We start from the raw sequence: 25,472 nt of genomic DNA, 5'->3' as shown, positions 1-25,472 counted from the left end.
TTTCAGTTCTATCTTTTTATAATAAGATTTTATACATCTTTCTGGATCCATACCACTTTCCTCCCTCCAATTAAATCGGATTACAGCAAATTGCTAAGAAAGGTATTTCCAGGAGGAAAGGGTAAGGGGTAGTAGAGACTGGAAAGAAAAAACCAATATAACAAAGACACACAAATGATCACTTAAAGAGGCAGTGTTGCGTAATGCTTATGAGCAAATTTCAGAGCAAGCAAGATGTAGGTTCAAACCCCAGTTGTATCAATAACTATCCATGAGCCTTCAGAAACACTATTAACCTTCTCTACCAGCTGTCAAATAATACCTCTACCTAATGCAGCATCCAGAATGATATCTGGCACAGAGTAGATGCTCAGGAAATACTTATCATCGCCTTAATAAAAGCTATCAAAACTTCACATAAGATGAAGGGCTTCTGCAATTTACTCTTTCATTCTGCAACTCTTTAAGTGAGCACCTAGTAATTGCCAGGTGTTTTTCTAGGGGATGGGGATAAAAAGAGGAAGACACTGAAGGAATCCGCTTACCCTTGAGAGCTTAAAGCCTTCTGAGGGCAACAGATAGTCAACAAATGTACCGATACAGAAATTAATACAGGTCTTTAGATCAATGAAGGAAAAAAACCAAGGCACTGCAAAAAACAATAAGGCAACAGGGGGGACAGGGGAGGATGGATGAGGTGGGGAGCAAAGCAGGGAAGATCTGGTCAGTTATTAAGTTGTACTTTCTTTATCACTTAAGTTCTATAGCCAGAGTCCAGGAAATGTTTCAAAAAGGAAACAAAAGTTTTCTCATTCCCATCTGAAATTCTGGTAAACCAGCTCCCAAAAGAAATACAAATGCCAGAAAGCCATCTGAGAGTACGCTCAGACTGATAACTAAACAAATGTATGTTAACACGGAGAATTCAATTGTCTACCCGGACAAAATAGCGGAGCTCAGAAAGAGTTTTAACACTTAGTGCCAGTCAAGGTAAGTCAATAGACATCCTTACCCCTGCCCAGGGGTATGGAAATTAGTATGACCTTGTTGGAGCACAGTGTGACCCCGGGCATCAAAATTACAGGTTAGCATATTCTTTGAACCCAGACTTCTAGTAATTTACCCAGAAGAAATAAGACTAGCATCAAAAATACAAATGTATAAGCACAGTTTTTCAGGTCATTTCTAGCCTCAAGACACTGGAAACAACCTACCTCTTCAGCAGAAAATTACTTCACAAAACATGCTAAATCCATACACAGAATACTGCCTAGCTATCAAAAAATAACATACCTCTATTTATCCAAAGACGGGAAAATGTTCAAAACATGATTTTAAGTATTGAAAAGCCAGTTTGCAGAAGGGTATATATAGATGATCTCCATTTATGTAGAAAATAAATGTATATGTAACCATGCATATGCATGCATGCAAACACAATACACATCAAACCGTTAACTCTGGTTCTCCCTGGACAGCTGTCTAACAATTGCTATATTCATTGTTATGTTGTTGTGGTGGTGGCTTTTTGGTTTTTGTTTTGTTTTGTGAGAGCATGTGTGCACGCATGGAGTGCAAGGGCAAAGGGCAGAGAGAGAGGGAGAGAGAATTAAGAGAATCTTAATCTTAAACCCCAAGGCAGGGGGTGCTCAGTCTCAGGACACTGAAATCATGACCTAAGCAGAAATCCAGAGTCAGAGGACTAACTGACTGCGCCACCCAGGTGCCCCTTGCTCTATATTTTGTACCTCTATGAATTACCTTAACTTTTTACAATAATCGTATATTACTCTGTCCTGCCCCACAAATGAGATCTCTTTTAGGGATGAAGAAATTAAATCAGGAAATCAAGCAATAATCTTTTATCACCTCACTACCCTATCACCCCATATCCCCAGGTCAAAAGCAAGTTTCTCAAAATGCCAGAGCGTGTGTTTGGGCTTTTAAATTTTTTTCCTTACAAATTCTTTTGTTCTGCCCTGTTCCAAAGCAATTAAATAATTACTACACTGTTCCAAAGCAATTAAATAATTAAATAGAATTAAACAGATTAATTTCAAACTACTCTAGAATGACTAGTGTAAAAACATTTTCAAAATTCCAGGGATGGAAAATAAGTAATCTAACATTTCTTTAAGGATTTTATTTATTTTAGAGACAGAGAGGGAGAGAGAGCATGAGCGGGGAAGGAAAAGAGAAGGACAAGCAGACCCCCTGCTGAGCACGGAGCCCGATGCGGGCCTTGATCTCATGACCCTGAGATCAAGACCTGAGCTGAAACCAACAGCTGGATGCTTAACTGACTAAGCCACCCATGTGCCCCATGATCTAACATTTTTTGAGCATATACTGCTGTCATATTCAATATCATGTTTAATCCTCACCACAACACCATTTGGTAGCTATCATGGTCCACCTGCTTTCACAGATGAGAAAACTGAGGCTTTGAAAAATTCATGCATCACTCAAGGTCACAGAGTGCAGATCTGATGGAAGAACTCTCCTCAGGGACAGTAGCAGTTTTCCTGTGGGCTGCTGCAATGGAGCTCCATAAATTGAGGGGCTTAAATAACAGAAATGTATTCTCTCACAGTTCTGGAAGCTAGACGCTCAAAATCAAGGTGTGGGCAGGCCTACACTCCCTCGGAAACCTGTAGGGCAGAATCCCTCCCTGTCTCTTCGAGCTGCTGGTGTTTGTCAACAAATCCTTGGAGTTCCTCGGCTTCTAGATACATGCCTCTGAACCCTGCCCCTGCCGTCCAGTGGCCATTGTTCCCCTGTGTGCTACTGTCTCTTCCTACAAGGACTCCGATCATTTGGGAATTAGAGTGCGAAGCCACTTCTTCCCAATCAGGTCACGCTGTGTATTATTCAGGGATAGGATTTCAAAATATGTTGGGGAGACAAATTTCTACACATAACATGGACCCAAGAAGACGACACTCCTTCCTCTAACACATCCTGCCCACAGCAGCACAGCCCGTTAATGTCATGCCTGTGTCATGGAAGGTTTTATATGAACTTTCCATGACTGCGAAGGCAACTTTCCTCTGCCTTCAGGCAAGGTTGCATCTGAACTATTCAAGGCTTGGGAGCTCAGGTCCTGCTATGAAGGCTTTCTGCCTTCTACACTGGCTCTCAGCAGTCTCTGAAAATGTATTCTTCCGGGTCAGGTGACTCACGAGCTTTGTAAGATTAAGATCACTAAAAAGATACGGAGGAAATATGGTTCGCTTTCCCAGAGTCCCTGACTTAGGGTCTGATGGAATGCTCCTGAGAAGAGGGGGAGACATGGAACTAACTCACCATGTTACTGGTAGAACTCATGGCCTTTGCCATCCACTTAGATCAGACACCAAAACCGAATTACCAACATGCTATTTCTTGACTGAATCAGGTATTTTTCTTTTTTCAATTTCTGGAACTGTTTCCAAAAGCCGAAAGAATGTTTGCTGAAACCAGTAATCAAAAGCCAACCTGTTCAACTGGTAGTGTTCAGACCAAGGCATTTGGCTCAGCAAATTGGGGGGGGGGGGGTGCTGATAAAAACCAGAGCAAGGACCCCACATGGGTGAAAACCAGTGTGCCCTACATTTATTTCGCCTGAGGAGACATGTAAGGATTTATGCCTAAGAATATCTACTCCAGAGCTTTCAAATTTGCTTTCCAATATGCTGCTAAGCATCAAGCCATTTGGAGGTACATTTGGAAAAAGTGAACAACCTCCCAGGCTGTGTTTCTGCCTCAGTGTTGCAGAATTTCGAGCCTGTAAAGGTGAACGGCCTCCCATCTGCCTCTACCTCTCCATCTCAGCAAATTGACGGAAGGCCCGAGGAGACAGCTGGGACTGGGGTACATTCACGGGCTTCCCACCTGTGCTGCAATCATGCAAAATGTCAGAGGCCCCCAGTGAGCATCAGGCTGTATCTTCCCATGGCAAGCAGCCTGACGGCCCTCCACAGCTAATGGCAGCAGGAGGCTGTACCTCCTGAGGCTGTACATGGTACACAAGGCTGACAATGGCGGAGACGTGCGTGAAAAGCTCCATGCCACTTGGCCTTGCCAAGTTCCTCCTACACTCGTTTCTCCCATACCCGCCACCTCCGGCACCTTCTTCCTTCTCTCAGGATCTTGCTGTCATTTCCAGGAGTCTGAGTAACAACACTTTTTTTTTTTTTTAATGGATTAAAAATGATCACAGTACCTAAAGAGTCACTGTCTAATACAGGAGCCACAAGCCACATGTGACCATTTACAGTTCAATTAATTTAAATTAAATCAAGCTAGAAACCTATGCACAGAACCAGTGTTTCATGGCCCCACGTGGGTGAGGGTTAGAGGACACCGGACCTTGCCGCTATAGAAGGCGTCCGGGACTGCGAAGAGTTCTAGCCGGTTGCTCTGGTCTAAAGGACAGAAAGAGCAGACCTCACTTTCTTCTGTCCCCTGTCCCCCTCCCTGCGGTGAGCCTGCTGCCAGCCTGCTCTGTATCCTCGCAAGAGGTTTGATGTGCATGGATGCAAACCTCTGTTGTTAAAACCAACGACAAAGACCTTAAGCACTATTTTGTGGCATGCTTTCTTCACCTCAGGGTACTCGTAAGTGTCACCATGTAAGCGTACACGTACTGCTTCATTCTTTCGGTGGCCCCGTGGCAGTCTACGGTAGCCAGGATGACCATCATCACCTCACCTTTCTAGTCACACTCTTCAGTGTTCCCTTGCTCCCTTCCCTCCCCAGAAGACTTTCATCCTCTCCCCGTGACCACATCCTCAGGCTCTTTTCCAACTCTTGCCCTCACCTCTCTGCCTCATCAAAACCTGGCTGCTCCCCGGGGAAGCCGCTTTCCCTACCTCTGAAGCAGAGGCAGAGTGTTGTCTCTCATCCACAATCACAAAGCCTCCCTTCCTCGCGCTAAATTCCAAACCAGTCCTCCAGTTTTCTCCCCCGACATTTGTAGTCACCATCAGAGTGGCTGACACCTCGCTGTCAGCCCCCACCTCCTGCCCCCCTCCTTTAGTGACCTACAACAGCAGCACCTGCTTCAGTGTTGATCTCCTCCCCGAATTCTGCAAGCACTCCTCCCATCCCAGATGGGGCATCCAGCCACTACCCGGTGTGACACACGTCCCTGACCTTTGGTTCGCACCCTACCCCAGCCACCCACTCCCAGCCTAAATCCACCCACATACGAGAATCACCCATGAAATGCTGGATTTCAGCATCTCTCTCCCAGATTACTGCCTCATGCCCATTGCCGGCTACCTAAGGAAGCAAGACCTCTCATCCCCAAGGTTCATTTGTTACCTTCCCGTGGCCATGAGGCTAAGTGAAAGAAGCCAGTCGCAGAAGAACAAATACTGTTGGTGTCTACTTATTTGAGGTAACTAGAGGAATCAGTTCAGAGAAACAAAGTAGAACTGTGGTGCAAAGGGCTGGGGGAGAGAGACAAGGGTAGCCATTTACTTAGAATAAAGCTTCAGTTTTGCATGATGAAGTCCTAGGGACTCTGTTCACAGCCATATATGAACATATTTAATACTACAGGGCACACGCTTATACAATTAAGATAGTAAATTCAATGCTATGTATTTTTTACCACAGTAAAAGAAAAAAAAATGCAAAACAAAACTCCTGAGGCTATATTCTGTAGCTGGATATCTTAACAACTGAGGTGTGCTCCCTGGTGGTGCTAACAGCATCCTATCCTCCTCTGGGCATCAAACCACCCCCCCCCCCCCCCACCCATGCAGTTAGCACACACAGTGTCCAGGGGCAAGGCTGACAAAGCTTCCTTTCCTCCACAAACTGGCAATTCCAGACACCAGATTCTTTCTGAAGCTTAGAGTCAAAGTAGGACAAATTAGAGGAATTAACTAAGAACCAGTTGGGTATTTCCCCCTTTATTATTCTCCAGCCACCAACTGAAAGCCAATGGTTTTTCTAGCTATGCCTCTCATAATTCATTCATGCTCATTAATATGCAAACACCAGTTTCTCAGCTGGCAAGGATTCCATGAATTTTTAATTTACATGGGATGAGGCAGAGATTAAAACTTTAAACTAAAGCCAACAATACAAAGGACTGCAGAGTGTCGTTTTAATCCCTACATTTAGATTCTCCAAATGAATTCACTGGCATCATCATGTGAGCCATCACCTGGGAATTACTGGAGCAACTCCTCTCTGAGTTTTTGCCTTTTGGTCATCCATATATATTTCTTTTCTTTTCTTTTATGATATCTGTTTTGGGATCGCTAAAAACAGTGAAACCAAAGACATTTCTTGTCATCAATCTTTTAATCTTAAAAAAACTCCAGGCCACCTGGCAAATGTTCAAAGAGATCCCAATTCTATAGAAAATCCACAACAATTTGTAGATTTGTGACTAATATCTAAAAAACTCATTTCAGCACAAAGGAAATCAGATTTTTAAAAGCACATTAGAAGAGAGAAATTGAGAAACACGGAACTCAATTCCTTCTGGAACTGCAAATCACATTCTGGATTAGTAATTCTAAAATAAGAAAAGACCGAGGGAAGAGCTTTCTCTTTTGAGGGCAAGGCCCAAAAGAATTATAATACAAGACATATATGTAATTAATTTCTAAAATCCACATTAGAGAAAGGAAAGAGAACTAAAATTAACTATAATAGTTTAATCCAATATATCCAAAATATTTCTTTAAGGTTTTATTTTTAAGAAATCTCTACACCCAACATGGGGCTTGGACTCACAAGTCTGAGATCCAAAGTCGCGTGCTATACCAACTGAGCCAGCCAGGCACCTCATATCCAAAATATTCTTTTGTCAATGTGTAATCAATATCTTTAAAATTTTTAATAAAATGTCTACAATCCTTTTTTTTTTTTTAAGTCTTTGGAATTTAGTATTTTGCACTTACTGCACCTCTTATTTCAGACCAGCTACCCATAAGTGCTGAAATGTCCCCAGCGACTACCATACTGGGCAGTACAGCTAGAGAACCAAAGAATCTATGTTCTTCTGACAGGAAAAGGACTACGTTTTGAAATGTGAGCCTACCTCTGGGTTGTTCTCACTGTATACCTCAATAATTAGCCACCAACAACCTGTTTTTTTCCATTAGCTACTCCTTTAATTAGACTAGTATTAATTCAACATTCATCATTATATCATCATTTTAAATTTTATAAAATCAATTTACTAGAATGGTTTTAAGTTTTCAGCCATCAATTGACTCACTTTTAAAAAAAAAAATTAACCTTACCCTAAACAATGGCATCTGTGATATCACAGATTTGATCCTTCATATTTGTTAAAAGAGCTAAAGCGTATTAAAATAAATACCTAACACTTCAAAGAAGCTTCTGTGCTCTACCTAAAGCCAACAGTGAAATAAAATTTGTCCTCATTTGTGAATCAGTTACAGCATTACCTTCCAGAAGCTTTCTGTTTGGCACATGCAACCCCAGATATATTACTATCTGAGTCCTCTAGCACCTAACATTTGTATCTCAACATTTATACATTTAAATATGACACGGCATTCCCATCAAAACTACGTTCTGTCTGGGCACCTCCAGAAACACAGCAGGGGAGAATTTACTCATTTGTATTCAACTGTCCAAAAGTCACAGAGATGGGATCAAACACTTCCCTTAATGGCCAGTGGTGGCTCAATCTCAGGGGAGCCCCCTCAATAATTAATAATGATGGCAGCTAAGGTGTCCCGAAGTGCATACCAAACACTGCTATAAGTTATGTATGTATATATTGTTCAAATATATAACATATATATATATTGCATTACATATTGAGCATATATATTATATATAATAACCCTAGGAAGGAGGTGTTGTTTTCCTACTTTTCCAAATGAGGAAACAGGGCACAGAGCACTTAGCAGCTTCCTATAGTCACAGAGCTAGCAAGTAGTACAGCTAAGATTCAAAGCCAAGAAATCTGATTTGGGAGCCTGTGCTATTACCAGCCTGGAGGTTACAAATGGAATAAAGAAGATGGAAGTTGGGAAAGACACGTTTCATGGTCACAAACTCAAATTCCTCAAAGATAAAACCATCACCCACAGGACGCAGAGACTGGGACAAGCAACGAGGACAAGCCATAGAGAGAGGAATGAAAGTCAAGCAGGGTACTTTAGAATACCCTCAAGATGTCTTCCAGAAATTACAGTGGAAAACTCATTTTATTTAGAAAGAAAGAAAAAAAAGCATGAGAACGCAAGAGAACAAAGATTCCAGAAACACAAAAAAAATGAGGATGGAAGGACGGATGAATTGAAACATGGACAGATCAATGGACAGATGGACAGAAGGATAGCCAGACAGATGAGCATACAAACATTCCCTCCCGACTCAAGAGCAGAGAACAGGGTAAATTAAAAAGGATACCCCATCTCTCCAACCATCCCAAAAGGGGTCTACCATACGGCTGGTACCACAGTAGGCACTCTCAAAGGGAATCTGGGTCCTCATTCTCATCCCGGGATCAAAGCCGCAAGGGGAGCTATGCTGACAGCCTAATGACGTGGCCTTCCTTTGCAAGGGTTCCGCAGCCTGGAAGAAGAGAAAAATCCACTTACATGTACTCCCTGTGGGCAGAGTGTACAGCGGCAGCATTGCTGTAACGCCACAGGACAATCGCCGAGGACAGGACGTCGAGGATGGCATCAAACTAGGAGAAGGAGACACGGCATTAGTGTTTTCCGGAGTTAATAAGGCATGACTGTGAAGACACAAGACACAGACGCCTGGAATCTGAGCAAGTGACCTCAGAGCAAAGAGGCTTCACATCATTACAATGGAGGCTCTCATCATCCTCACGGTGGGTCCTGGGAATCTGCAGCCAAGGCCACTGGACACACCAGACTGGTGGAAGGACCACGGCTCCCCCTCACTTTGCACTGCTCCCACAGACTGAGAAAGCACACTCCCTGCTGCAGTGGGCTTGGCTCCCTGGGCGCTGGCTCTGAGCACCCTGGAGATACGGGGGGTACAGACACTCTTCTAACACCTATCTCCCAGCAGGCAAATCACCACAGAATTTCCCCCTACATCACAGGTAAAAGATTCTGGGTAAGGGTTCTTATCTGTGTCTGGCTCTCAATGGGATGCTTCTACCTGAGGTTCAGGGCTGAGCATGGGGCCCCGCAAGGGTTCTGGGAAATCTACTAACACTTCAAAATTGTATACAAAATTCAATGCTCTTGTTTGAATGAATGAGCAAATGTGTGAGGGACAGAGACAGAAGAAAGGGGAGGAAAGAGAGGTGTGTGGGGGGGGTGTGCACGCACAAACACACACACCCATTTTTCTGGAGAGGTTGTCCGTACCTTTTTCAAAGGACTCTAAAAACAATCTACGACCTCCAAAACATTTAAGTTCTCATAGCAAAGGGAAGAAGTGGATTTGGGAACAGGAACACATGCCCTCAGGCACAGGAAACCCCAAAGCTACAGAGGAGGATGCTGAAGCTCCCCAGCTGAGTCACTGTACCACGTCACACTTTCAGTCTGGAAAACTACAAGCACTAGCAGTCTCTGGAAGGAATGTGGGGAAACTTCACCTAAGTTTTCGACACACCTAGCCCGTAAAACATCTGAGACCCAGTTTCTCCTACCAATTCCAATCAGGAAGCAGGTTTGGGAGTCAGGTTACCCCTCAAGGGGCTACAGACTGACTCGTCTAGAGCCAGCAGCCCCAGTCCTAACCCCCAACACCTCTGTCTGCACCGGCCAATGCTTCTTTACATCCAGGGTGCGCCCCACTTTCACAACTACAACCTTGAGGGAGAAAAATAGGCTAAGACCCCCTCAAACAATCTCTCAACCAGGTGTGGAAAATGAGGTCTCCCAATCTGTTCTGGAGACCTGTGGAGCATCACTGCTGTTACTTCCACAAAATTATGATTTTATTATGGAAGCTACTGCTATAAAAGATTTATCTGTCATGAGAAGCTCTCAGTTGCTAACCACCCTCTGAATGGCGAGCCCAGGGTGGGATACACGGGCTCAGGAAAAAAACGTGCAAAACTTCATAAAAGTACATTTCAGGTTACTTACTGCAAACCCAAAAGCAGAGGCGCTGTACCTCATAACGGAGACAGCTAAAAAGAAAGAAAATAGTATTCAGAATATTTTAAGACCTCATGGATATTTTCTCTCATTTCTGAGTATATTAGTACAGTTGATAGAGACTTTTAAACATCCCTGGGAAAGTTCCCAGAGAATTAAGTTAAAAATTAACTGTACTTGTAACACCTATGAACTAAAACAGGTAAAGAGTGAAATGAAAAGGTGGTGGACTCCACTGGCCACAGCGTCCCTTCCCACCGTGTCCTCAAGCACCACAGGCCCAGCTTCAGAATGAAAATGCCAAAGCACTTATCAATCAAATGACTGCTAAGACTTAAAGAATTTAGCAACGGGGAACAGAGAGCTGGAAATGACATGAGACTATCAGAGCAAAAGTGAGACCATCCACACACTGTTCCTGTCACAAGGTAATTACTGGTATCGACACACACACACCATTGCTAACACAGTTGAGAGAAATCTCTCCCTATCAGAGCTTAAAATTCAGTGTAGGTAGGCTTCAAGGATATGGTTTAGAAAAAGCAATAGCAAATGACCTTAAACAAGAGATGTCTACAAATATAGATCGAACAGTTACAATTAAAACGTTTCCTCATATTCAAAAATCTACCTACCTTTTTTGGGGAAGTTAACTGAGCAGCGCATGTGCCTAATTCTGGGATCTATTCTGTGCCAAAGCAATGCCCAACTTCAATGACTCTTCTCATTTGAGTTAATAAAGGCAGATCTCCAAATAAAAGCCATATTATCCAGCACATGTCCACCCTCCAACAAAGAATGAAACCCTACCCAATGGGTAGGCAAAGCTTTGAAGCTGATTGTCCCAGGCACAGGTAGGACCAATGGCTGACTCGTGAGGTGTGGGTGAGGGGCATGGAGGTCAGTTCCCATTTGGACACCCCACTCAGCTCACCCCATGTCCTTTCTCTGGGACCCATTCTCTGCCCTGCCCATAACATCCCCAAATGGGCCCTGGACAGCTATGTTTTGCCTTGAACCCCTGCCCTCAGCCCTAACAGGACCACATGACTCAATGTGAACCAAGCATATTTATTTCATTTCTGTGAATAAGGAATTGAGACCAAGAGTCTAATCGGTCCATTAATGTTGTTAGAATTGAAACCTATGAACATGGAAGTGGAGTTGGCCATCATTTGCTATAAACACTGAGGAGCAGAGAGACAAGCATAGGGTAAATACAACTCTTGGGCAAGGGAAACAATGGCTTCTTAACATTTCCAAGCCCTTCCTGGGAGTCAGCTATATTCCTGTCCTCAGGTTGTGCAAGGCATATGCAATTCATTAAATTCCTGCTTATCTTTGGTTCTTGCAAAAAGCTGTTCCAGTTATCCCTGCTGTTGCTCTTATGGGCAGGAGGAGGGAGAAAGGCAGAAGCCGCAATATAGAGTGATGGGCTGTAGCTTTCATGGCAACACAACCGTGGTGGTGCAGAGGGGTATTGGATCCTCCCAGAGAACTCAACTCAGAAGCCATGTTGACATGGCCAAAAAGGCAGGAGGTCCTCCGAGGAGTTCCCCTGAGCACCAAGATAAACTAGAGGACCCTGGGACTGACTTGCAGTAAATACTCAGTAACTTGTTAATTAAGCTTCATAAAATTTCATAGAAACTAGTATTGGTTTGGGTTTTTTTTACCTTACAGCCTGTTAGTTGTGTGCTTTTTGTGGGTTCCTTCTTTATCAACAGTGGAAATTTTTTAACTCCTATTAACATCTTGCACAAACCCTCATTATATACACCAGATAACAAAGAGCTGCCCAAGCAGGAGCTCCTGCACTGTCTCTCCCCACCCCATCGTGCCTGGGCACCATGGAAGGGAAGGCACAACTGAGAAAGCACTCCACCCACCAATCCAGAAAACCACCTGCTTTCCAAGAGGTAAACCGTTTCTTTAAAAAGCTTTAATCGAAAAATTAAAAAAGAAAAATAAAATAAAAATCTTGACTCAGTTACTCAGTAATACCAGACATTTTCACAGTGGACTACAGATTTCAAAGAGGTGTACACCTCCTTGATTACACTGAGAAACACAAGGAACTTTCTCTGGAATCCAACAAAGAACACGGCCATAAATGGTGGACTTCCCTGACTCAAATGGAGTCAGTGTCTATGATTTCAAACCTTCTCAGAATTACATGGAGAGTTCTGCTTGAGTGATGCAAGCCTGCCCAGTGGATGAATAGCTTAGAGCACAATTAGAATATTAATATTGTTCTATCCTCCATGTACCAACGAAAATGTGAACAAGAGGACTCCAAGTTAACCCAGAGTCCTTCACAGAAGGGAAGGACTAACACATATCATTTACTTATAAATTGCCTCTATTCAATCTCTTTGATGGGATGGGAAAAAAGAAAATGCCAAAAATTGCATGGGGAATCCAGGGTACACTGAAGGGCCCTCCATGAGGCCTTGGCTTGGATAGCTTTCCTTTGTGAGCAGTTCCCACTTGGGAGAACAGCAGGCCTGGGCCAGGATGACCCACTAAGGGAGGGACTACAAGGCAGGTGGCTCCTGAGACACAGACATACTTGGCTGAGGGTAACTGAAAGCCACCAGCCATCCAGTAAAAGTCCAGCAGTGCCTTTAAGGCAGGTGCACATTCCACAGTGGATGACAGATAAGAACACTTTTGACCTATCAAGGTGCACAGAGAGACCTGCAGGGGGGCAGCCATGAAGTGGAGCTCTCTTACCAAGATTGCTCTGGGTCAAGGCCACCGCCACTGAGCTGAAGGAAATGAAGCCTCCATGGCCATCAGCTGGCAGTGCAGGGCCTGTATGACAAATGCCACCACTGCTCTAGAATGGAGTGCCCAACTGTCAGAACCCTCCAAAGTCTTCCGGAGAGCACGGCTATCAGAACCCCCTCGGGAAATTTTCAAGAACTCTCCTCTTCCTCCCATAAGAAGTTGTCTCTAGGGGTGCCTGGGTGGCTCAGTGGGTTAAAGCCTCTGCCTTCAGCTCAGGTCATGATCTCAGGGTCCTGGAATTGAGCTCCACATCGGGCTCTCTACTCAGCGGGGAGCCTGCTTTCCTTCCTTTCTCTCTACTTGCCTCTCTGCCTACTTGTGATCTCTGTCTGTTAAATAAATAAATAAAATCTTAAAAAAAAAAAAAAAAAGAACGAACGAAGGAACAAATTTGTCTCTACTGCTTCTATTTTAAACATGGACTCCAGGAGCCAGTGTCTACCAACAGCCCACGAGGCATGCAATTACAGGCCATGGGAGCCTCATTCCCAGGGAGCTGAGGCCGGGGATCCCCCTCCTCATGGCCTTCTCCCTTTCCACAGTGAGACTGGCAGCAGATTGACATCTGATTAAACTGGCCTCACACATACAAATATGCATGCTTTGGCTACGGGACAGGGCACCTTCATGTTTTGGGCTCTTTCCCTCCCCTACTAAGGCACAGAGTCCCTAAAATGTTCCTAAGTATAACAAAGATCTGCAGTTTGGGGGCCTTCCCAGCATCCATCTCCCACTTAGACAAAAGCACCCTGAGCCTCCTGTGGAGAGAGCTACCTCCCCTACCCTTGGAGGTTGTGGTTTGGGTGGGATGATATCATCGCCCCCACTCTCCTGTATCCTTGTCCTACAGCCTGAGTGAAAGATTCAAGGGTGCCACAATTCAATGTGAGCCAGTGAGAACCTGTCCTGAGTTTCTGCTAAAAATATTGGGAAGGGGATATCTTTCTAAGATGGGACTGGACAGTTGGTAGCATGAAAACAGGAGCTACAAGTAGCAGTTGGCCTTAAATGGGGAGAAGCTGCCTCACAATGAAGCCAGCACAGAAGAAAGCCCAGATGAAGATGAGAGACACAAGTCAGACCAATGATAACGTGGACCAAACCTCTGGAACCAGGCCTACCTGCAGTCTACCTCTGTATTTTTCAAATACATCAACCAATAATTTCCTTTACTTTGCTCAAGACAGTTTGAGTTGAGTTCATATCACTTGCAGCCATGAATCTTAATACAATTTACCCTGTCGAAAAAGTAATCCCACGTCCAAAAATCTTTTTCAATGCTTAAGAAATGGAAAAACACTTTATACACAAAAGGTTCGTAGAAGGTTTATGTAATTTAAATTGGCAAAGCACTGAATTCAAGTTACATGTCCAGCAGTGGGGTGAGGATTGAAGTCCAGTCCATTAAAAAAACAAGCTCTACGTAAGGTATTTCAAAGTGTTGACCAAAAGTATGTTTAGTCAGCGCTTATGCAAGCTCGTGAATTAGAATAATGATAGCGATAAACACACAGGTAGTATGATTAGTACCATCAGAACTGGGTGCCATGGGGGCGCCTGGGTGGCTCAGTGGGTTAAAGCCTCTGCCTTCAGCTCAGGTCATGATCCCAGGGTCCTGGGACCGAGCCCCGCATCGGGCTCTCTGCTCAGCGGGGAGCCTGCTTCCTCCTCTCTCTCTGCCAGCTTCTCTGCCTACTTGTGATCTCTGTCTTTCAAATAAATAAATAAAATTAAAAAAAAAAAAAAAAGAAGAACTGGGTGCTATGGAAAATGAGGGGACTGGGTCAGAAGGGATTCTGGCTAGCATAGGTGTGAAGGTCATAGGGAGGTCAGTGGAGGTTTCACTGAGTAGGCGACATTTGAGCAAAGACTCAGAGGTGGCGAGGGAGTGAGCCATGCAGTCACCTAGAGGAAAAACCTTCCAGATCATGGGAATGGTCAGTGCAAAGACCCTGAGATGAAATGCCTGGTATGTGTGAAGCCATGATGTCTGAAGCAAAAAGGAACAAGATGAAAGTTATGTGACATAATAGATTTCCTTGCTGCTTGAGCAAAAAAATGAGGTAAAAAGAGCAAGATACAAGAGAATACATGTGCTATAACTAGCTTTACAGTACAACCATCTTTTTAAAATGCATTGTAAACAACTTAAAAAAAAAAACTCAAATGGTAATAGTAGTCAATCTGTGGTGGATAGGGATATTTGAGAGAATTTATTTCTAGTTTTTGTGTATTTTCCACATTTCCTACTACCACCATACATGACCATTCAAACCAGAAAAAAGAATTCCATTTTATTTAGGGGGGGAAAATGAACTAACTCCTCACAACATAGCCAGAGATCTCAAACAGAATAGCGGAAATCAGATTTAGGGCACCCTTTGGCGTGTAGGCTGCAGTACTGCTGGTTAACGGGAGGGCACACTATCCTCCGCATCTTTATTATGGCTCAGTTTCCGAAATCCAACTCTCTGAGCCAGATCACCCCCATGAGCGGGTCACTAATGCCACAGCAGCACGCAGGAAGGCAAGGCAAGCCAGGGGGTGGCACAGAAGCAAAATGTCCCTCTCTGTGTAAGGGCCCTCCCACCTCCCAGGTTTTTGCTTGTCCTACACTCTACTTTTATTTATGTGTCAAGGGAGTAGTAACAGCGACAGTCCCAGAAGCACACACACAACAGAAGAATTAAATAAATATTTATACAGGTCCGGTTCAAGACCAGACCTTCTTCAAGTCAAACTCAGGCCAGAAAGCCCATCAGCTGGAAACTGAAATTCAAACAGAAAGACAGCTGGAAAATGAAGTGGACCCAGGCAACCCATTGTCAGGACAAAGCCGAATGCAAATCACGCAGCTGAATAAGCAGCAAGCTTTGAGGGAGGGTTGGGGAGGTCTGAAGGGCCTTGGAAATGCCCAGAATGGGAGAGAGCCAGCAAGGCTACCGTGGTCACCTGGCGCCTGGGGCCCTCGACAACGTCAAACAAAGAATGCCATTTCGATTGCAGGCGAGATTTACAGCAACAATGAGGTCCCATCTGTCATTCTCTCCTAAGTAAGGCAATAATTATCTCGAGCCTTAGCACTCTTTAGCAATACCCCAGGCCCAATAACACCTCCGAGATGCTAAATTATGTGGCCAGTAAAGCTCCGTTAATAAATCAATCCCACTCTAATTAGACCACCTCTGTCAGTCAGATGCCTGGCAACTGCCTCGCCCACAGCTGGGTCACTAACCCAACTTGAGAAGCCTTCTTTCAGTCACCATCTCATCAGGCTTGCGGCAGCCTAGATAGAGGAGGCGGAGCTAAGAGGGGTCAAAATTAGCTGGTTTGTGTTCAACTCGCTTCAACAGAACATCCGGTGAATTCTAGGGTCTCTCCCACTCAAACTTATTGAATTATACTTCAATAATCTGGGATAGGATTGCTGCCTGGATTCAGTCATCACTGCAGGGAAAAAAGGAGAAGCAGTTTGAAAAAGAAATCAAAACAGCTTAGGCCGTTAGACTCCTCTCCCTCCGCTGCAGCACAGTGACCGGACTTCGCATTTTATTGGTCTAGACCAGAATGTGCAAAAGGGCCACCTGAGGATAAAATTTCCAAGTTTTTGTTTGGCCTACACAGTGCTATTCTAATATCAGAATTGGCGACCACCATTTTTAAATCAGGAGACTTCACAAATTAAAACAAAGAAGAAGTACACCTAGGGTTTTGGCATCCTGGAAAAGCTGAGATCTGCTGGCGTGGAGCCATCCCTTTCTCCAGGGCCGGTGCTGCTTCTGGCCGAGCATGCCCCACTGGCCTCCTGCCTCTCCTGCAGCATCGGCTCCAGCTGGACTCCCTCACGTCTGGGCTCTAGCTGACCCACAGGCTCGAATTTGGGACTTTAGATGCAGCCCATGAGCAGCAGAAGGGAAAGGACAGTAGCTTCACCTCCATATCTGCAGTTCTCAGCAAAACACCTGTCAAACAGTCACTGTGCTGCGTGGACGGTAGCCTCCTGTGTTTTCAACTCTGAGGTCTGGCTCTCAGCAAATTACACTTAGTTTAAATTACAGGTTCTCAAAACCTGTATCATTCTTGGAGAATTTCTACAGAACCAAAAGCCATTAGTTAGTCCCAGGCAGGCTAGAGATGCTGCCCACCCACCCTCCCGGGCTCCCCTACCCTGCAGGGAAGCAAACCCTCGCCAAGACCCCATCTCTGATTACCCAACTATTATGAATGTATATGGACTATCTTCAGTCAGGTTAAAAGATCTACCCTCACTCGTTGGTACACTGACTCTAAAGACCTCACTGGCCAGAGTTCACAGGAGGAGCATGGTTCCTGCTGAATGTCCATTACATATTTTCCATCAAAGGTAATTTTACTCCTCCCTGTGCTGTGGTTCCCTGTGATACCAGCACAGCTCTGAAGAAAGTAGTTTCCTGCCTGTAGGCAGCAGGGGTGGCTGGGCAGCCTCAGACTATACCCAGCTCCCATCTTACAACCCACCCTGTCCAGACCAACATGAGCAGCCTGAGCTCACCAATCTTTCTTTCATTCGACAAATGTTTGTTGAGCTGCTACATGCTACCCTATTGAGCTGGGAGTTCCATGGTTACTTGCTCAACAATTTGATGAAATTTGTCCCTGAAATCCCTAACTATCCCTTAATCACAGAACACTATTTTTGCCTAGTAAATAAAGTATTCATTCACTGGAAAACAGAGATGGGGCAATTTTCATAACACAGAACCCTCAGTTTGTCTTCTCTAGCCTTCCGTTCTGAGTGTGGTAGCTGGGAACTGTAAGCCTGAATGCTCACTTTCAGCCCATTCTTTCTAACTTGGCTCAGTACCTCTCCCCTGCCACCCCAAACCCCCATCCCTACTGCCCTCACCTTGCATCATCCAGAAATGATCCTTGTCTTCCCCAGCCAGCTTATGAAAGCCTTAAGTGAGGGGCTACGCTGTATTCGACTCTCTATTCCCAGGAATAGAGGAAGCACCAGCACATAGTTGGTGCTCAGTAATTTCTTACTGAGCAATAAACTCTTGAGCAATCTCTAAACCTAAAAGTAGTGTCTGATTTTTATTGAACATGCAATGAATAATTCATGCCAGAATCAAAAGCTAACGTTCTGGGTAATGAGAGCTGGCAATGGTGTGAATGTTGCCCCCTAAGGTCATCCTTTGTCAGATCGCTAAGACAGCCCTTCAACGGGACACCACTGACACGATACCACACAATGGACCTCTTTGGCTTAAAGAGTTGCTAAAGGAACTTTTTAAAAAACAGAACATTATGAGGAAAAGGAATACAATGAATAAGACTTCAAAGACTGGGTTTAAAGAAATGGTGCTGAATAAATATTTACTCAATGGAGCTCAATCAAAGTCATTAGAAGACCATCAGCATTATTACTTGAAGAATAAAAGCCAAACATGGTAGAATAAAGACCTTTTCTCCCCTCCCTTCTTAACGCTCTCCTCTATAAAACCCACCAAAGCAATGAGAAGCATGGGACACTAGAGAAAGACTATAATGATCAAAGAAACTAGCAAATGGTCAACATCAAGCCCCTAATTTTATAAAGAAAATCTACAAGTACACTAAAATTCACCTTACACTGAGGAAGATGTTGAGAGCTGATAACACACATGAATCAGATCTAAGGCAGAGTGCTCAGAGGGCTCCACAATTTGATGCTACTATCATCCCTTGATGACATCATCCCAAACAGTTACCCTTTATAGGCATAACAAGTTTGCGAGTAGCAGCACCCACACCCGAACTCTTTCCTCAGAATCCACACTAGAGAGCAAGGGAGGTGAAAACAAGGAAGTGCTCAGACAGCCACAGGTGTTAAGTCAGGCAGCAGGAAAATCAACGGCATTTTCAACAAGAAGAGCAGAGTTTGCCCAGCCAACCATGCCATTTTCTCTTGCTCAAAAGGAAGCGAGGTGCTCACTGAGGTAGACTATTGAGATCAGAGGTAAAGTGCCCTGAGGAAACATAATCAAATTAAAGCTGCATGCTGCTCCCTTCAGGCCCCCATGTCTCCCTAAAGCCCTGATTTTTGAATAGTGAGGTACTGGCAAACTGGCAGGAAGAAGCAGGGAACCAAAGAGAACTTAAGATGTGCAGTCAGCAAACAGAGGACCACCAGGCACGAAGTCATTACCCAAGTACCAGTTATTTCTAGAGCGGTGAGAAAATGCAATTTTAACAAGATACCGTTTTGAACAGAAAGGATCAAATACCTAGAAATAAATGAATGAAAACTGTGTAAGACCTCTACCTATAAACACAATAAAACATTGTTGAGAGAAATTAAAGAAGACCAAACATATGGAGGGATGTACAATGTTCATGGGTGAAAAGAGCTGATATGAGCAACTAAAATTCTAGCCGGTTTTTTTGTGAAAGAATAAGATAATTCTTGAGTTTAAGTGGAATGTGAAGAGTCAAGAGTAGCTAATACTGAACAAAACCCCCCAAAAAATCCTGGAAGACAGTCACCACCAGATATCAAAATTTACTTCAGACTTCAGAGTTTGAGTAACTGAGACAGAATAGTACTGGCCTAAGGACAAACAAAAAGACCACAGAACAAAATCAGATCCACACACAGATGGTCACTTGATGTCTAGCAAAGGCACACCTGAAGAACACTGGGGGAAAGGTCTTTTCAATAAACGGTACTGGGTCATTGACTCTACCTCATACCATACACAAAAAAACAACTGGGGATGAGCTGTAGGTACATACGATAAGCACAAAATAACCCAGTAGATACCTGAAATATAATACGGGAGAGTATCTTCATTATCTTGGGGAAAGAAAAGATTTCTTAAACAGGACATAAAAGCATTAATCATAAAGAGGAAGATCGGTAAATTAAACTACATTAAAAGAGCCCACTGAAAGAGCAAAACAACAAGCCATGGGGGCGCCTGGGTGGCTCAGTGGGTTAAGCCACTGCCTTCGGCTCAGGTCATGATCCTCCTCTCTCTCTCTCTGCCTACTTGTGATCTCTGTCTGTCAAATAAATAAATAAAACCTTAAAAAAAAAAAAAAAACAGCAAGCCATGGAGAGGAAGGATATTTACAATACTAATAACTACCAGTGGCCTATATGCAGAATATATAAAAAGTCTTCCAAATCAATAAGAGGAAAACAACCCAAAAGGAAAATGGGCAAAGTGTTAACAAGCTTCTTGTGAAAAATGATACACAAATGACCAAGAAATATGAAAATGTGCTCAACTTCATTAACAACCAGGGAAAATAAAATGAAAATCACAGAGATACCACTGTACAAGGAAAAAGGCTGACCATTTCAAATCTTACTAAGGATGTATTTCAACTCTTTTTTTTTTTTTTAAGATTTTATTTATTTATTTGAGAGAGAGACAGTGAGAGAGAGCATGAGCGAGGAGAAGGTCAGAGGGAGAAGCAGACTCCCCGTGGAGCTGGGAGCCTGATGTGGGACTCGATCCCGGGACTCCAGGGTCATGACCTGAGCCGAAAGCAGTCGTCCAACCAACTGAGCCACCCAGGCGCGCCAGATGTATTTCAACTCTTAAAAACTGCTAGTGGAAGTGTAAATAGCTTTAGAAAACGGGCTGCCAATATCTATAAAATTATCATATTCTATAACCCAGCCATTCCACTCCTAGTTACATACCCCAAAGAAATGCATACATACAAATATAAGAAGACACTTATAAAACCATTTAGAGCAGCATAATTTGGACATGTTTCATAACTGTCACAGCTGGAAACAATCCAAATGTTCAACAGTAGCGTGGGTAAATTGACGGTATCTTCATCCAATGGAATACCATACAACAGTGACAGTAAGTTATAGCTACATGTAATTAATGTATGAATCCCAACAAATAATGCTAAAGGGAAAGAAAGGAAAACAAAGCATTCACTGAACAGATTATCTATTTATGTTTCTGTTAATTAACATCTGAGAAGAGACCAAGCAATGAAGGGTGGTAGAATTCAGGATGTGGTTACCTCCGGAGAAGAGAGGACTGAGTGGGAGGCGACAGGAGAAGGGCTTCTCAAGTGAAAAGATGAGTGACTATGAGTGGTGGTTACATATGTATGTTCATTTTGTGAAAATTCATTAAACTAAAATCTTTTTTTTTTTTTAAGATTTTATTTATTTATTTGTCAGAGAGAGAGAGAGCGAGAGCGAGCACAGGCAGACAGACTGGCAGGCAGAGTCAGAGGGAGAAGCAGGCTCCCTGCGGAGCAAGGAGCCCGATGTGGGACTCGATCCCAGGACGATGGGCTCATGACCTGAGCCGAAGGCAGCTGCTTAACCAACTGAGCCACCCAGGTGTCCCATTAAACTAGAATCTTGATCTGTGCATTCTTCTGGATGTCTATTATACCTTAATTAAAAAAAAAAAAAAAAAAGAATACTTACAAGTCAGTATTAAAAAAACAACAACAAAAACCCCAAGAGCCTAAAATCCAAGATAAGATATGAACTAGCAATTTCAGAAAAAGAATCTGAAACAGTGAAGAGGGCAAAATTCATTAAAAGAAAACTTCAGGAGTACCTGGGTGCTCAGTCAACTGAGCGTCTGGCTCCCGAGTTTCAGTTCAGGTCATGATCTCTAGGTTGTGAGATTGAGACCCGTGCAGGCTCTGTGCTCAGCAGGGAGCCTGCTTAAAGATTCTTTCCCCCTGCCCCTCCTCCCCTCTAAAATAAATCAATAAATCTTTTTTAAAAAGAGAAAGAAAACATCAGTTCTATTTCACCTATCAGAATGGCAAAAATAAAAGAACTTTTTAAATGCCAGGTGTTGGTAAGGGTTAGTGAGGGGATACAAATCCTCTTATTCAGTGCCAATGTTCAATGGTAAACTTGGAAATGTTTAAAAAAATGTAAGATACACATCAACTGAAGCCAGCAGTTCTACCTTGAGAAACATATTCTATACTTGTCCTGGCACAGGGGCAGAAAGAATACACACAAGAGTGTGTATTATAGATGTGTAACAGCAATGCATTAACCATGTAGACATCCATTCATAAGTGGGTGATTTAATAAATTACCGTACTTTCACACTATGGAATGATAGCATTAAATTCTTAAAAACATTTGTCATGATGCAAAATGTAATGAATGACTAAAGCAAGGCAATGAACAGAGTGATTATTAAAGCATATGTGTGTGTACAGAAATAAATACACACATATGGAGACACAGTGTTAGGAAAGTTACACAACCTGTAGATGATGATCACTTCAGAAGGGGACTGGGAGTGGAGGTGAGAAGAATGCACTCAGTCCACTGCATATCCTTTTGTATGCTTTGGTTTTCTTACTCTGTAGATGTGCCTGCATGTACTTCCAAAGTGGAGACAAAGATTCATGTGCCATGACCAAAGAAGCCTTACCACTTCAGATATGGCCACTATGAATCAGGTTATCACGTCATTGCTTGCCATCATGGGCTTAAACTGGATTTGTCCAAAAAGGGCTTCTGCACACAGAGATCTAAGCAACTGGCATTTTAGACTACCTGGGCCTAGTCTCCAGTGAAAAATCAAATAGATCTACAATTTGTCAACATCCACAAAATAAAATAGTTGGAAATCACCCAAAATTATAGTCCCTGTGATAGCATCTTTCTCCATTTGCAACAGTATGTTTCCTTTCTAATTGAGCATGATGCTAATGGAGAACAAAGAGGAGGAATAAAAAATGCAAATATTCTTAATGACACAACCATCCTGGACGTTCCCTGGGTAAATATAAAGGTCAGAAAACTTATTTTGCAGTGACTAAGTAGGTCAGGTCTCTACTCAATTACATTGCCTCATTTGTTAGGGTTTGAAAACTTCTATGTTCTCTTTTATAAAGACTACTATCAGTTCTGAGGTAGTTAATTGCATAACTTTAGCATTCTCATCACTTAAAATAACAAAACTACACCCAAGTAAGGTTTGTAATCGACTAAGGTAATTTACTCAACAAAAATGATTCATTTGGTTCAAAAACTCATGTCAAGTGATGTACTTTGGGTTAATCAAGGTCTATTATGTTCCAATAAAGTATCACCAACTTTCATTAACCTTGAGCACGAGTCGTTATAGCCTACGAAAAGGCAGAAACAAGAATAAAAGGCAAGAAATTTTGAGTCTTGTTTCTAAATAACAAATGCATTAGCTACATCCTGTGAGCTTTCTAAAGGGAGGAGAATATGCAACAGCAAAGAAAAGACAACATCAGATCCATCATACTATCAATACAACTTCACAAGAGAAGCCTGGGGAACAGACACAGGAACGGATATGGAAGATAAAACCCTCCAAAGTCAAATTATAGAGACACCGTTATGTCACTAAGCCAAAGACCCATAGAGCAGCTGGTTGCCCTGATACAAACGACCTGAACAGAGTTCTGATGGGATGTTAGAGATGGAAAGCTGTGTTTTTGGCATTTTACATGAACTGGGACAATCTCCCAGTGATATTGAACTATAAATCAAAGATGAATCAGTGCCGATGCCCTCAAAAGAAAATAAAAGGAAGGAGTCATGGTATTTCTTGATCCTATGACAATAATTCTTCTGATAGGATCAACTTTATTTACACTCAGTGCTCATAAATAACTCATAACTAGGCATCAGGATGGTGAATTAAACATAGCTGAATTCTCTGCCATGGTTGGCCCATCCAGCACAGAGTTCTTCAAAATTATTCATCAGAACACTGTAGGTTTAAGCTATACCCACACTGCTGGGATCCCACAGTGATTTTCACCTGCCCTCCACCTCATTTCAGTCAGAGCAACTTCGTTCTCACCTCTGTTAAAAATTAAGGTTCTGTCAAAATCTAACTGCAAGGATTCAGTTAAAAACAACACTTTGAAAAACACTTATATGAACCAAGACTCCCTACCCAATCAATAAGGAGGAGGTCTTCACACTACATGCAATCCTTTGTAGGTAGGACTAGTGTTCTTACCCCAATCACTTCCCAGTCCCTGGCCTAGATCCAGCCTCTCACGTAATTACTGCCCATCAGGAAAATAAGGCCATATTCTGGTTCCACACTCAGAGATGGCCCTCAAAGGTGTCCATCCACTACCACCAACCAATGAGACCCACAACACTCTACTTTGTGGATACCAGGCAACCTTTTCCTTGGATCCCCACACACACATGCACGAGACAGCTGTTTTTGCTCCTTCTGCTTTCTTCTTTCTTCTGGTAAAAGAAATCTTCTTTCAGGGGCTCTTTCCCGTCTCGGGGGGGAACCCTACCTTCACTGACAATGCAACACCACCATATATTGGAGAGCTGACCTGAGAATGAAGCTGACATGGAAGGAAGGTGAGAAGAAAGAACAGGAAGGATGCCGGCAGGAGACAAATGGAATTCTGACAACTTCACATAAGGCCATGGATCCAGCCAGGTGTATTCTGTAACATATTCTCATTTATTTTGCTTAAACTAATATGAGGGCTTTCTATTGTTTGTGTCTGGAACACTCCTGAAGGCTACAACATACGTATGTCTCTTTCAATCAGAACACTTAATGCCAAGGCTCAGGTTCCTCCCCCACTCACGCTGGCTTCACTTCAAAGATAAATTAGGCATCAATTCACAGAAGGATTTCTTCAAACAATAAGCTCCCCTCAAATTATAAATAACCTCAGTCTTAAGAATCCAATTATATCTGATTCAACAACATAGGAGGACAGTAGGTAAAATATACAGCTAACTGGATAATGGATAATATAATACTGCCTACTTACTGTCTCACTTTGAACGGACTCCTTCTCCCTTGTGTTTATTTTCTTACAGTTGAAAGCACACATCTAATGGCCAACGAGGCAGTGGTTTGACGACGGAACAAGGGGATTTCTGCCAGCTTACTCTCACTGACCTCTACCATGACCTTGTCTCACGACCAAGTTAAGGGGAAAAAAGCCTAAGATACTGAAATAATTTTTACTCGGGGCGGGGGGGATCCCAAGAATTCGACTTTATAGATTTTCAGAGAGTCCAAGAGTGTTCATGTCAGAGGTCCTCAAGACCACCCCCAGGTCTGGTGATTCACCAGATGGGCTCACAGTGGTTACACCCATGGCTGAGATTTATTACAGCAAAAGGATATGAAGCCAAATCAGGGAAGGGAAAGGGTACAAGAAGTGAAATGCAGAGGAGATAAGGCATAAGCTTTCAAGAGTCCTCTCCCAGAGAACCCAGGAAGGATGTGTTTAATTCTTCCAGCAGCAAGTTGTGACAACATGTACCAAGTGTTGTCTACCAGGGAAGCTCGTTAGAGAGTCAGCACCCAGGGATTTTATCAGGGGCTCATCACATAAGAACCTTCTGTCTAGCACATACCAAAATTCCAGATTCCCAGAAGGCAAGCAGGTGTTCAGCATAAACCACATTGCTCGTACAGAGAGTTTAGGCTCAGTGAGCCACCCTTACCTCTGAGAGAAAGTTTAATACTGGTGTAGAAGACTGTTAACTAGCCAAGTTCCCACATGCCACCCAGAGGCAAACGCTGCCAGCAGGCTTTTCTGAGGACAGGCAGCACGCACCCGCTATGGGCCCACCTGGTCTGCATG

At 43.3% G+C, this 25,472-nt stretch overlaps 1 protein-coding gene across 1 annotated transcript in view; it reads right to left on the bottom strand.

Moving 5' to 3' along the window:
• TMEM163 (transmembrane protein 163) overlaps positions 1–25,472 on the bottom strand; it is a 224,187-nt gene that overhangs the window by 77,001 nt on the left and 121,714 nt on the right. The window contains exons 3-4 of the mRNA XM_032354089.1: positions 10,065–10,108; positions 8,586–8,677 (exon numbers count right to left, since the gene is read on the bottom strand). Of these exons, the coding sequence (XP_032209980.1) occupies positions 8,586–8,677; positions 10,065–10,108 (136 nt within the window). The remainder of the gene's footprint in view (positions 1–8,585; positions 8,678–10,064; positions 10,109–25,472) is intronic.

This window comes from Mustela erminea, chromosome 8 (genome assembly GCF_009829155.1).
Source record: "Mustela erminea isolate mMusErm1 chromosome 8, mMusErm1.Pri, whole genome shotgun sequence".
Classification (NCBI taxonomy): Eukaryota; Metazoa; Chordata; class Mammalia; order Carnivora; family Mustelidae; genus Mustela; species Mustela erminea.
The sequence above is the reverse complement of the archived record's forward strand: the minus strand, read 5'-3'. Positions and strand labels throughout refer to the sequence as shown.